At 43.8% G+C, this 13,605-nt stretch overlaps 2 protein-coding genes across 3 annotated transcripts in view; one reads left to right on the top strand and one right to left on the bottom strand.

Moving 5' to 3' along the window:
• Nucleotides 1-13,605, top strand: part of LOC109405798 (lissencephaly-1 homolog) — a 244,991-nt gene that overhangs the window by 226,710 nt on the left and 4,676 nt on the right. The gene's annotated exons all lie outside the window — the stretch shown is intronic.
• LOC134292199 (uncharacterized protein K02A2.6-like) lies at nt 6-13,582 on the bottom strand. Its single transcript, XM_062861134.1, has one exon. It carries the CDS (start codon nt 5,549-5,551, stop codon nt 1,079-1,081), a length of 4,473 nt encoding a protein of 1,490 aa, XP_062717118.1. The 5' UTR covers nt 5,552-13,582; the 3' UTR covers nt 6-1,078.

Genomic DNA, 13,605 nt, shown 5'->3' with positions numbered 1-13,605 from the left:
ATTTGCTATCGATTTTATGTAAAATTCTATTTTATAGACATTTCAAAAACTGAAATGTCCATTAAATCGAGGTATACCTGTATAAACTTGGTACTTCATGCAGCATTATAAAATGTAATATTTTCTCACGACGAATAAAGTTATACCGGTTTGACATTTTCACCTATATAGAGTAAAGTAAGTCAAATTTACAATACCACACAAGAATTACTAAATATGTTCTTCCTTCAATCCAAATAGGCTCTAATACATCTAATTAGAAATATCTTAAGAACAGAAGTAAAATTTCTTTGGATATCAAAACTAAAATTTAATGACATTGATGTAAAAAGATACATTTTTTCGAGAAAAATCCAAAAAGTGTCAATCCATGATAACTTTTTTAGATGTTTGAAAAGTACCTATGTTTGAAAAGTACCTATACTTGTGAAACACTAATATATTGTTGATAAACGTTCAAAATTTCATTCAGTTCGGTTCACTGGTTTCTGAGATATGACAGTTCAAAAATCAGCTGTCTGATAAACAGTGTTTTACGAAAACGGTTCTAGCGTCGGGAAAGATTAACCAACCGGGCTCAATTTTGTACCAATGATGCACATATAATAGGTTGACAAACAGTCAAAATTGAGAATTTTTGATGCACTCTATGAAAAGTTACAGCATGTTGAACTTTTTTGTGAGATAAAAAAAAGGTTGCCTATGCCAAACATTTTGGCCTCCCCTGTAGTCCATGACAAACTTTTTGTAAAATGTCTAATAGAAGTGTCTTCCTTTTGTATCCCGCGCCCGTACGTGGTGGCCGAACTCGCGTACTGCGGTCATTAGCGCGAGAAACAAATTAAAACATATAATTCGGACGACGAATTAAAATCGCGTTGTTACGATAAAACGAACAATAACAAACTAACTTTATTTACATACATTACATTTGGACAACATTCATTCAATAACAATTACACATGTATGCGCTGTGTCGACATCAAAGGGTGACAGATGTTCGGTCGCCCGCGAGTCCAGCGGCGGCGGCATAGGTAGGGACTATCCGCGTTAATGTTGTCCCCAACATCCCCCCTTCTCAATAGAGATGGTACGGGTCGAACCACTGTGGAGGCCTTCGAGCTCTAGAAGACCTTCGTGGAAGCTGTACTGGAGTAACTGGTTCGCTATCTGCCGATGCGAACTCCGGGGATGCTGACGTAGCAGACATAGATGACGATGATGACGAGGACATGGACGTAGACACCGACGAGAACGCAGACGGCACAGGTGGCAACGGTGGGAACTCTCTTGACGAGTCCGTGGGGTCCGTCGGGAACAAAGATGGTGTTGGGACTGGCGGCGCAGTTCTCGGAATGCTCCACGCATCCAGCAGAACGTCTAGAGGCAGTGCTGACTGCGGCCTGCTGCTACCTGGTGTAGTACCGCCACGACTGCGCATCTGGTTAACATGCGCTCGAACCATCCGCTGATTCTCAACCCAGACGGTGTACATCACCTTGCCGATCTTCTCACACACCGTTCCAGGTGCCCAGCGCCACTTGTTGTTGCTGTACACCTTCGCATAAACGGCATCGTGTGCAGAGAAGCTCCTTCGGTTTCCTTCCTTTTCGTCACTCGGTGGGCGCTCTGGTGGAGGGCGAAGCAGGTCCAGACTTGTTCTGATGCGCCGGCCGAACATTGCTTCGGACGGTGATTTACCTTCGTCGACCTGTCGATTCGGTGTTGTGCGGTAGGTCAACAGGAAAACATCCAACGCTTCTCCAACGCCGACCTTCCCCTCCTGGATCTTCTTCAACGCCCTCTTGAACGTGTCCACGAACCTTTCAGCCTGACCGTTCGACTGCGGGTGAAACGGTGCCGTGGTGACGTGATCGATGCCACTGTCGCTGCAGAACTGCTGGAACTCGCTGCTCGTGAACTGCGTCCCGTTGTCGCTGACGAGCGTTTCAGGCATTCCCAGCCGGGCAAAGATGCTTCTCAAGATGCTGATCGTGGCTGTGGAAGTGATCCGTTGTGTTGGAACCACTTCCGGCCACTTCGAATGCGCGTCGACTGCCAGCAAGTAGTGTACTCCGTCGATGGGACCGGCGTAGTCCACATGAACTCGCTTCCATGGGCCAGTTGGTCGTGGCCACGGAACGGGTGCTTCTTTCGGTGGACTCCTTGCTACGGAAGCGCAGTGCTTACACGCCTTCACGTACTGGGCAATCTCCTCATCAATCGACGGCCAATACACATAACTTCTCGCTAACGCCTTCATTCGTAGGATTCCGGGGTGCCCCCGGTGCAGCTGCCGCAGACACCGCTGCCGATGCTTCTCGGGAATCACCAAGCGTTCTCCGAACATGATGCACTTCCCAACGGTGCACAGCGAATCTCGTCTGCCATGGAGCCGGCGTATTTCCGGATCCACGATCTTCGCCTCTTCCGGCCAGCCTTCTCGAAGGTAGCGGTACACTTTGCGCAGCTGTTCATCGGATTGCGTCTCCTGTTCCACCGACTTGAAACTGAGCGGAAGACAGCTTACTGCTTCGTCCGCTACAAACCGCAAATCCTCCTCCAGAATCACGCTCGCAATCACGTAATCCTCGTCAGGCTTGGCGTGGTTGTTGATCAGCCTCGACAGGACATCGGCGTTCCCGAACTTCTCCGTTTGCACGTACTCGATGGTGAAGTCGTACAACAGCAACGTCAGCGCCCAACGCTGAAGACGGTTCGCCGTGTACACCGGAATACCTTTCCGGGAGCCGAAAATCCGAACCAAAGGTGCGTGGTCGGTCTGCAAACGAAACTTCCTGCCGAAAATCATCTTGTGGAATTTCGTTACAGCGAACACCACTGCCAGTCCTTCGCGATCCGGCTGGCTGTAGCCCATCTCCGCCTTCGTAAGCGCACGTGCCGCGTGTTGAACCACCTTCACTGAACCGTCGGGGAACCTATGGCTGATAGTCGCGCCGACGCCGATCGATGAAGCATCCGCCGAAACGATGATCTCTCGTCGCGGATCGTAGTGGGTCAACAGAAGGTCGGAACCAAGGATCTCCTTGAACCGATCGAAAGAACGCTGACACTCGGCGGTCCAACGGAACTCTCCTTTTTCCTTCAGCAGCTCGTCGAGCGGGAACCGAAGCGTGCGCATGTTGGGCACGAACTTTCCGTAATAGTTTATTGCGCCCAGAAAAGAACGAACTCCGCTGACGTCCTTCGGCGCAGGCAGCATCTGGATCGCTTCGATTTTTGCCGGATCAGGCCGTATTCCGTGCCGATCGCACAGATGCCCCAGATAGCGGATTTGGCTCTTCCCGAAGCTACACTTTTCCGCTCGGATGGTGAATCCGAACTCTTGGATCCGCTGCAGCACCGCACGAAGATTCCTGTTGTGATCTTCTTCGTCGACGCCGCCTACAACAATGTCGTCCAGGTAGCCGCTCACTCCTTTCAATCCGACCAGCATCGTGTCGATCAGCTGTTGAAATGCTCCGGGTGCAGCTTTCACTCCCGGCGGAAGACGATTGTAGCGGTACAGGCCACGATGCGTGTTGATCGTCAGGAGGTTACGAGAGCCTTCGTCCACCTCCACTTGCAGAAACGCATCCGTCAGGTCAATCTGACTGAAGACCGTGCAGTTTGCAAGATTGGCGAAGATATCCTGCGGCAGAGGTAACGGATACTGATGAGGTTGCAGCGCTTCATTCAGTCCCGTCGAATAGTCTCCGCAGATCCTGATCTTCCCATTCGCCTTACGGACCACCACAATCGGAGCTGCCCACTCCGAAAAATCTACCGGTGTGATGATCTTCGCACGTTCCAATCGGTCCAGCTCGTTGTCGACTGCCTGGTACATCGCGTACGCAACCGGACGCTTCGGCCGAAACACAGGGGTCACTCCGGTCTTCAGCTGGAACTGCACCTTCGCTTTCTTGCAGAGCCCGAGACTACCAGCGAACACTCGCGGGAACTCGGCTTGCAGCTTGCTTACGCTGGCTGGAGTACTGCTGACACGGTTACAAATGGAGTCCAACGGAACCGACCACAATCCAAAAACATCGATCATGTCGGAACCCAGTAGGTGGAGCTCCTCCTTCGTAACACGTACCGTGCCACGCATCACTCGTCCATCAATGGAAAGATCGCATGTGAACTCACCTTCAATCTGCAGGGGCCTACCGCTCGCTGACTTGGCTACGACCGTCGACACGGTCATTGAAGGGCTGCCAATCTTCCTCCACGATTTCGAAGAAATGATGGTGATGTCGGAACCGGTATCTATTTGCAGACGCACTGGCGATCCGTTGATCCCGACCGGTACGTACTTCCGACGCTGCTGCACACTGCACGAGTTGACGGTCACTACTTTCGTCGATGCGACATTTTGCTTCCATCGCCGGGGCTTGACCTTCGCTGCACTCCTACAATAGCCAGTTTTATGGCCAACCTTGCCGCAATCGTTGCACTTGCTGCTCTTGTAGCTGCATTCTCTGGCGTAGTGCATTCCTCCGCAGAGCCAGCACGCTATTTCCGGAATTGCCTTGCCGCTACTTGATCCGGAACCACTTTTCTCCCCACCGGACTGGTGGAATTTCGACGGTGATCCATTCTTGAACCGCTGCTGATTCGTCCTCAGGGCATTCACGGCGGTCGAGTGCTCCTCGATCATCGCCGTATCGTGTCGCAAATTCAACAATCGTTGACACTCTTCGGACAGCTGCTCCAACGTCACATCGTTCCGCTCCTCGATCTTCGACAAAAGCCGCAGCCGCACTTCCGCATCCTTGTCCGACTTCAGTCCACACACAAACACGAGGCACTTGAACTGCTCCTCCGAAAGCTTGGACAACTCGAACTCCACACATGATTTATTGATGCGGCACGCGTACGAAACGTAGTCCTCCTGCGGCTGCTTCGAAATCTGCAGGCAACGATATCTCCGACTGATGACGGACTCGGCAGCACCGAACAAAGCACTCAATTTCTTCACCGTCGTCGGAAAGTCGAACTCCTTCGGCGCTTTCGGTAGAATGAAACTGACGTACCTTTCGTGTTCCGACATCCCCAGCTTCCGCATCAGCAATCGCACTTTCGCTTCCCCGTCCAGCCGGCTGGCATCCTTCTCAAAAAGGTCTTCGTACCGACTGTACCAAACAGCAAACGTCACATTATTATCCGGATCGTAGCGAAACTCCTTGATGTTGCTGGCAAGCGAGTCCAAAATCGCCTCCGGATTCGACGGAACCTGTACCTGGATCGACGTCAGGATGCTCCGTATTACCTGTTCCTGCTGGGCCATGAATGATTGCTGCTGCTGCTGCATCACCTCCTGCTGCTGTCGAAGCACCTCCTGCTGCTGCCGGAAAAGTTCAGCAACATAATTCTGCTGCTGCTGCTGGAACCACAGTAGATACGGGTCCATCTGTCCGGGCGGAGGAAAACTCGCACTGGGAGGGGGCACATTCACTACCGGCGGCGGTCGAAACTGCTGCTGCACATTCGACGGAGGCTGCTGGTTCCCATTTTGCGACGGGATCTGACCAGCACTACCCTCACTCATTCTTCGCCGCTTCGCCGTGGGTGACACGGTGGCTAATTAATTAACGACTTTTCGCAATATTAACCACTCCCGAAGTCGCCACTTTTGTATCCCGCGCCCGTACGTGGTGGCCGAACTCGCGTACTGCGGTCATTAGCGCGAGAAACAAATTAAAACATATAATTCGGACGACGAATTAAAATCGCGTTGTTACGATAAAACGAACAATAACAAACTAACTTTATTTACATACATTACATTTGGACAACATTCATTCAATAACAATTACACATGTATGCGCTGTGTCGACATCAAAGGGTGACAGATGTTCGGTCGCCCGCGAGTCCAGCGGCGGCGGCATAGGTAGGGACTATCCGCGTTAATGTTGTCCCCAACACTTCCGAATAGATTATTTGGAGGAATTTAAGGTGAAATTTCCAAAGAGAACTAGTCTAGTCTAGTCTAGTCTACACCAGTGGTGGAAATTGCTCGCGAACGTGTGCTTACGCGCTACAAAAAAATGCCATCGCATCGCAAACCTTTGCTGTGCGGTGGTGTTCGTACGTCTGCGGCTCACGATCGTACGACACGAACGCCAACGAGTGCATCGCATCTTTTGCAAGCGCGATGCTTTTTTATTTTAGAGGTTCGCGGCCGATATTTCTGTAATGAAATCAAATTTTGGTAAACTTTTTCGTCGATATCATTTATTGGAATGGTACCTGACCAGTATAATCAAAAAACATCCAACTAATTACCTTTAAGTGTACAAAAAATGGCAACAAACCAAGTGTTCTACATTCTGATCCTTCTGGCGAACCAACTGCGATTCTGCTCATTCGACATTTGTTTTGTGTTGGTTCGTCGATCCGGGAAATCGTGAACCGTTCTCTCTTTTTGGGTTCGCGAGCGCGTGAGCAAAGATTGTGTTTGATGCGAACCAAAAAACACGTCAAGCGCATGATGCTTTCCACCACTGGTCTACACATGCACAGCCATTCATTGAAAGAATCCTGGAAAATGATGGAATCGACTAATTCCATGATTTTTCTTGTCATTATTAATCCTTGCAGCACATCTGAGATGTGTTACAAACATTAAAGCGGCCAGGCCTACTGTGCAGCGTTGTTATTGTTATTGAAATCAAAGAACGGGGACATCTCGTACCAACCGTTCCGTATACGAAGCATGAATATGAAATATTAACGGTGGGAATGACGTTGCTAAGAAGGTTAATGTCATTCCTTGGTCCTTGGAATCCTGGGATGGGACACAGGTATTTACCCCTTATGCCCTGGCCCTTATGCCTATTCTTAAGCGCCTTTACTCGCTCTCTGAAACGAAAAGAAAATACTAGTCCCTCCCACTATTTCAAAATTATCAAAAATTATAATATTAAAACTACAGTACCAAATCAAGTTACCCAAGTTTTACCATCATGCAGTTCCTTACACCTGGTTATTAACAGTTCATTTTTCCAATTTACTGTTACCATTCCGGATGTATTCGCAGGAAATATCATTTCGTGACAAAACTTCATAGAATGAAAAAAAAAACAACAAGTTCCCCATACCGGTACACTATCCTGGTTAGCGAAATATCGATTCTCCTTCTGAGTGAACTGAAGGATCAGAAATTTAGTCCAAATTTGCTTCCGCAATTGACAGCATTCATAGCGGTTGAAACAGATTCCAGAATGCACAGAATTTTTTAATCTTCACTTGTTTCTTTCCCTTTTTGGTCTTACACGCAAAAAAAACCGTTCCGATATCACGGCAACGGGAACGAACGGGAACTATGCATAGCAACGACAACAACAATTAGAAATGTACCTAAGGTGAAATTTCCAAAGAGAACTTAAATTAAACTCATAGTGTAACTTCTGTATAAATCTCTAAGAACCTACAGAAAATTCCAAAAGTTTACCAAAACTTGTGACTTTCTGGAAATACTGCAGGAAAATCTCTGGAAGAGTATCTTGTAAATTTTTTTATAGATATTCTAATTTTTTAGGTATTCTGAAGGTAACATTCTATGTATCGACAGATGTAAAGGCGTGTGTATTCATCATGACCATGCTGAGGACAACAGGATTCCTGGACGACCCATGAACTTTTCGTTGTGGAAATTTCCTTGACTTCCTTGGGCACAGAGTATCCTCGTGCCTGCCACACGATATATACATGCAAAACGGTCATTGGCAGATGAAGAAGATCTCAGCTAATAACTGTGGAACTGTGAAAGAGATGAGAAGCAGGCTTTGTTCCAGTGGGGACGTTACGGCAAAAAGAATAAGAAGGCAACATTAGTTAAAACCTGTTTTTGCCGGGAATTTTCTGGAAGAACTTTTGGCAGAGCACGCGAAGAGAATCCTGAAGGAGGAAATTTTATATTTTCTGAAACTTTTATTGAAAAAAAGACATTTTTTATATATTTTTACAACCTTTACCACTTGTAGAAAGTGAAGTCCACAGATTTTAGTACATTGATGGTATAAATACGTAGGTTTTGCAATATGTATTATACATTAAAAATCTTTGCTTCATTCGTACATGAGCTTTCACTACAAGTGTATATTATAGAACTGTCAAATATTTGTCGCGTAATGCAAGTTCTTACTGGAAGCTTGTGGCTCATGAAGATACAGGAAGCTTAAGATTTAGGCTGAAGATTCTTCCGGATGATTATTTGAAAATCAAGTTAGATTATGATGGAATCTGGATAATCTTATTAGAGAAGAGGTATTAGATCAAAAAAATATATCTGGAAGTAAAAATCTACCCACAAATTCCTCAACAAGGTTTTTTTAGAAACTTTACCAGGGTTTCCATCTGGTACTTCTATCGAGATACCTCTTGGAATGCCTTCCAGGATTTTTCTTAAGATTCCTTCCATACGACATTATTTTTTTATTCCTTTTTATGATAACTTTTTTGTATCCCTTCTTGAATTCCTCCCTCAGGTTCTTCCGGATTCCTACCAGCATTTTTTCTAAGATTTGAACAATTCTTTCCGGGAATTCTCCTTGAGAATCTTCCAGGATTCCTGAATTTCAACCAATTTCTTCACGCAAATTCTGCAGAATTTCTTTTTAGAATTCATTCCATCGTTTTTTTATTGCTTGGCAATATTGCTCACAGAGTCTCTCATGGGATTCTACCGGTGTTTCTCCTGCATTTTACATAAAACAAATCTTGAGATTTCTCGTGGGATCTGAACAGAAAATTCTCTCAGGATATTTCTCAGATGTTGTAAAACAAATCTTGAGATTTCTCGTGGGATCTGAACAGAAAATTCTCTCAGGATATTTCTCAGATGTTGTCCCAAAATTTTTATCGGAAGTTTCTCTCGGAATTCTTTTCGAATGTTTTTTTGCGATTCCTTCTGGAACTGGAATTTCCCCAGGAGTTCTACCCGGGATATGTCCCATAGTTTCTACAGGAGTTATTTCTGGGATAGCTATTGAAATTCTCCAAGGATTTCTTCAGGAGTTGTTCGCAAATTTTTCTGCTGAAGTTCTTCCCGGTTTCACGAGTTTTCTTTGTATTGCTCCCTGAGTCCCTGGAGGGACTATTTCTCCTGTAAATAAGGATAAATTTCTCGCGGGATGTCTCTTGAAGTTGCGCCTGAGATTTCTGTTGGAGTTTCTCCCGGAACTTCTCTTAGAACATTTCTTCCAGTGTTACTACCGGGATGTCCATAGAGATCTCGTAGAGTTTTGTCATTTATCTTGGGCTTTTTCTTTCCGGAGCCAATTCCAGAGTTGCTTTGTTTTGGAGTTTCTACAGGCGCTTGTGCTGATAATTTTCATGGAGCTCTGCTCGCAATTTATTTCAGAGATTTTTCAAGCTTTTCCTCGTAGTCGTTTCTAGCGGTGATCTTCCTGAGATTTTTTTTATAGATTTTCCCGGCATAAATTTTAAAGTTCTGCCCGGAATTCCCATCGGATACTGTCCCGGGATTCTATATGTTCCTTATTGGATTGCTCTATATTTGCAACCGAAGTTTTTTGCTGAGGTTTCCCCAAGTGATTTCATCAGAATACCTCCCTCCCGGGAAGACGAAACTTTGAGAGGAACAGCGGGAGAAATCCTGGGAAAGGACATATCGTAAAAAATGGGAGTAATTTCAGGATGAAATAGGATGACTATGGGTATTATCGGCAGGTAACTCAAAATTGGAAAGACATTTGGTGTAATTTTGGTCAGCAAAATTTTATCTCATGGATGGTAGAATCACCACACGGTATACATTTATTTTTATCTGATTTGGTTTTTAGAAAAATATTGAATTTTCAACTAGGGTCTAACTTTTGCCCCACCTTACTCTATTTGAAAGTTGAAGTTCATGTCTTCGGTGGAGTTGTTCATACGGATGTGAAACTTCTGTTTAAATTATCTTTAGTTAGAAGTTTAGTCTGAGTTTGGTGTGACACGAAGGTTATCTATGAAAATATTCAGAAATTCTTCCCGATAATTATCTATGGATTTCTCCAAGAATAGCTCCCAGGGTTCATCTTATTATTCCTCTAGATAATCCTCTCTGTATTCCTCTCGGAGCTTTCAAAGGATTCGCGCGTTCATGTATTCTATCAAGGATTCCTCCTGGAATTAAACCCGGGGTTCTTCCAGATTTTTTTCAAGTATTCCTCCCGGGATTGCTGAAGGTGTTTCTCCTGAGAAACTTTTAAGAAATTCTGCGATCCCTTCAGTGATTTCTGTAGGAATTTGTCAAGGATTTCTTCAGGTTGTTTTTTTTCTGGAATACCATTGAGAATTTCTCCTGCGATTCTTTCATTGATTCTCTCTGGAAATCCTTCAGTGTTATTTACTGGCGTTCCATTAAGGATTCCTTCCGGGATTTCTTCACAAATTCCTTACGGTACCTTCATTGATTCCACTCGGGATTCCTTTAATTGATTTCTTCCGGACATCTTATAGGAGTTCTTCGCAGAATTTTGTTATTTATTTTCACTGGATTTTCTTTAGGATTTCCTCCCAAGATGAATCTTGAGGGTTTCTTTCAAATGTTCTTCCGAAGCTTCATTTAGAGCAGTGGTCACCAAACTGCGGCCCGCGGGCCGCATGCGGCCCTCGACCAGGTTTTGTGCGGCTCGCGAACTTATTTTGGAATGTTTTAGTAAGTGGCCCACTCATAAATTTCATAATGAAAACCAGAAAATTCACCATATTTTAAAACTTTCATGAGAATGAATATTAACTACTGAAGTTTATCCAAAATCATTTGAAGTTTATCAAAAGATGTTTGAAAGATATAAAAACTGTAAAAGGCTACTTTTTTCGAATTTTGTTTGAAAATATTCGAAACTGTTGTTAAGAACGATGTGATTCGCTTTAAGAATGAGTTTTTGCTAGTTTTCACAGGTTCTCTGCCATAGATTTTGGACTTGTGGTAGAACTCGTTATTAGAAATTTGTTTAATTTCACAAAAATAAAATTAAAATAATTTCCATTTTGTTTCCGTCGGCGATAAAATTTCTTGTAGATACTACTTCAAAATTTTCAATATTTTTGCCTACAATTTCTTCTAAAGGAAGTGTTAAACTTTCGAAATTTCGCTATAAACTTCAGTAGTTAGATAACATACTTTTCATTCCACTAGCAATACTAAAGAGAATTCCTCTTAAAATATCTATTCCAATTCGGCTACAAATACTTGAAAATCATGTCTGCAGGTTTTCCTCATTTGCTTCCTAAAGGTGCCATTAGACTGTTTGCTATGATGACAAATATTTGGCCAAACAAGCCCAACAAATGACCAACACAACGTGAATCATGGCAACCTTGGATAAATGTCGGACTACAATGACAAATATATTTGCACGTCTAATGGGCTCTTAAGAAATTACGCAAGAAAAACTAAAAAAAGATCACCAAGGACTTCCAAAACAGTATCTTCAACCAGAAATTCCGATTCTTCCGAGAACCCTATAAAACCCTATAAATCATTCTGAAATTTCTCAAAATCCACGAGAAGTCCCAAAAAACCTCCAGGATGTTAAATTTTTGCTCACGTTCAATATTTAAAAAAAATCTTTTTATTCGTGAATTTTGAATGCTATTTCTTCTCACTTTAAAACATCAAACAAATGCATTTTGTGTTGAACCATGAAAATTGTTGAAAATAAACCGAGAAATAAACTCTTAAATGACTTGCGGCCCGCAGAATGCTTTCAAAATTCAATTTTGGCCCGCAAAGACAATTAGGCTGAGGATCACTGATTTAGAGATTTATCCCAGCATTCCTTCCGACTTTCCATAATTGATTTCTCACGGATATCTTTAGGGCAGCTCTCCTGGGACTTCTTCCGTAATTCTTTCAGGCATTTATCCGATGATTATTTACAACTTCTTTCTATATATATTCAGGGATTCCTTCAATGATTGTTTCCGGGATATCTTCATAGATTTTTCATGTGATTCCTTTGAGAACTTCTGTTTTTTTTTTAATTTCTTTGGAGTTTCCATCAGGGATTCTTCCTACGATTTCTTCAAAGATTCCCCCAGAAAATTATCACGATAGGGATTCTTTCGCGGCGATTGTTTTCGGATTCATTCGTTGATCCTTCTCGAGTTTTATTTAGGGATTCCTCCTAAAATTTCCGTATGGATTACCCCAGGATTCTGTCAAAGAGCCCTTCAGGAATTCTCTTTAGAATTACGTTATCAATTACTTCCGGGATTCCCTCATTGACTCCTTCCGGGATTCCTTCATTTATTCCTATACTGATTTATCCCGGAATTTCTCATGGGATTACTTCCGGCATTCTTTCAGGTATTCCTCCCGATCAACATTTTCGGCAGGAATTTTATCGGAGATATCTCACGAGATTATTTCAGAAAATCCTTATTTCAATTATTTCAATTATTTCCTCAGGAATCCTTCCGGGGTTCCATCAAAGATTCCTCTCGGGACTCCTATTTAAGTTTCTGCAGGGAATTACTCCAGCATTCTTTTATTGATTGCTCCTGGGAGGTTGCTCTTGAATTCTTTCAGGGATTTTTCCAGGGACTTTTTCTTCTTTATGGCTCGACGTTTGCATTGGAATTTGGCATACCTCTCTTCAACTTAGTGTTCTTAGAGCATTTCTACAGTTCTTAATTGAAGGACTTTCTTTGCCTGACATTGCATGAATTTGTATATTATGAGGCAAGTACAATGATGTACTATGCCCAGGGAGTCGAGAAAATTTTCCCGACCGAAACGGGAATCAAACCCGCCGTCTCCGGATTGGTGATCCATAGCTTTAACTACCCATATAGCCCATATAGCCGAGGCGGTAAACGCACGGGTATTCAGCATGACCATGCTGAGGGTGACGGGTTCGATTCCCGGTCGGTCCAGGATCTTTTCGTAAAGGAAATTTCCTTGACTTCCTTGGGCATAGAGTATCTTCGTGCCTGCCACACGATATACACATGCAAAATGGTCATTGGCAGAGGAAGCTCTCAGTTAATAACTGTGGAAGTGCTCATAGAACACTAAGCTGAGATGCAGGCTTTGTCCCAGTGAGGACGTTACGCCAAGAAGAGGAGAGAGAGAGAGAGGAGCTTTAACTACTAAGCTAACTGGAGACCCAGTTCCAGGGACAAATTCTGTGAATCGATCCCAGTTTTACTCCTAGAATTTCTCACCAATCGGAATCGAACCCAGGCACTCTCAGCATGGTCTTGCAGAATTCAACAGTTTAAATTTGATCAAACAAGGAGCGACAAAAGAGTCATTTCTGTAGAAAGCCGTAATGTAATATAATCGTTATATTTTTTTGTCCATTATTTTGGGTAGTTTTTACATCTTACACTTGTTTGCCTCGATAGTATAGAAGTTGTGCTGGAGAAGATTACCATGTAGAGAACTTATATTGAAGATTTTGTTTTTGAACAACACCATAGACTTCCTTATTGGAACTTTACTATTGATATAAAATTTATATGAAGATTCAAAACTGTAAGGCACCTTGGGCGTTAACGGGTTAAGCTACTGTTAATATTTAGCTCAGCACTTAATAAAGGTTTGGAATATACACTCATTAGCTTATTATCTAATAATTCCAG

The sequence above is a fragment of the Aedes albopictus genome, chromosome 3 (genome assembly GCF_035046485.1).
Source record: "Aedes albopictus strain Foshan chromosome 3, AalbF5, whole genome shotgun sequence".
Classification (NCBI taxonomy): Eukaryota; Metazoa; Arthropoda; class Insecta; order Diptera; family Culicidae; genus Aedes; species Aedes albopictus.
This window is presented reverse-complemented; position numbering and strand designations above follow the sequence as displayed.

Coding starts and splice junctions, on each gene's coding strand:
- LOC134292199 (XM_062861134.1), bottom strand. CDS start 5,551: ATGAGTGAGGGTAGTGCTGGTCAGATCCCGTCGCAAAATGGGAACCAG.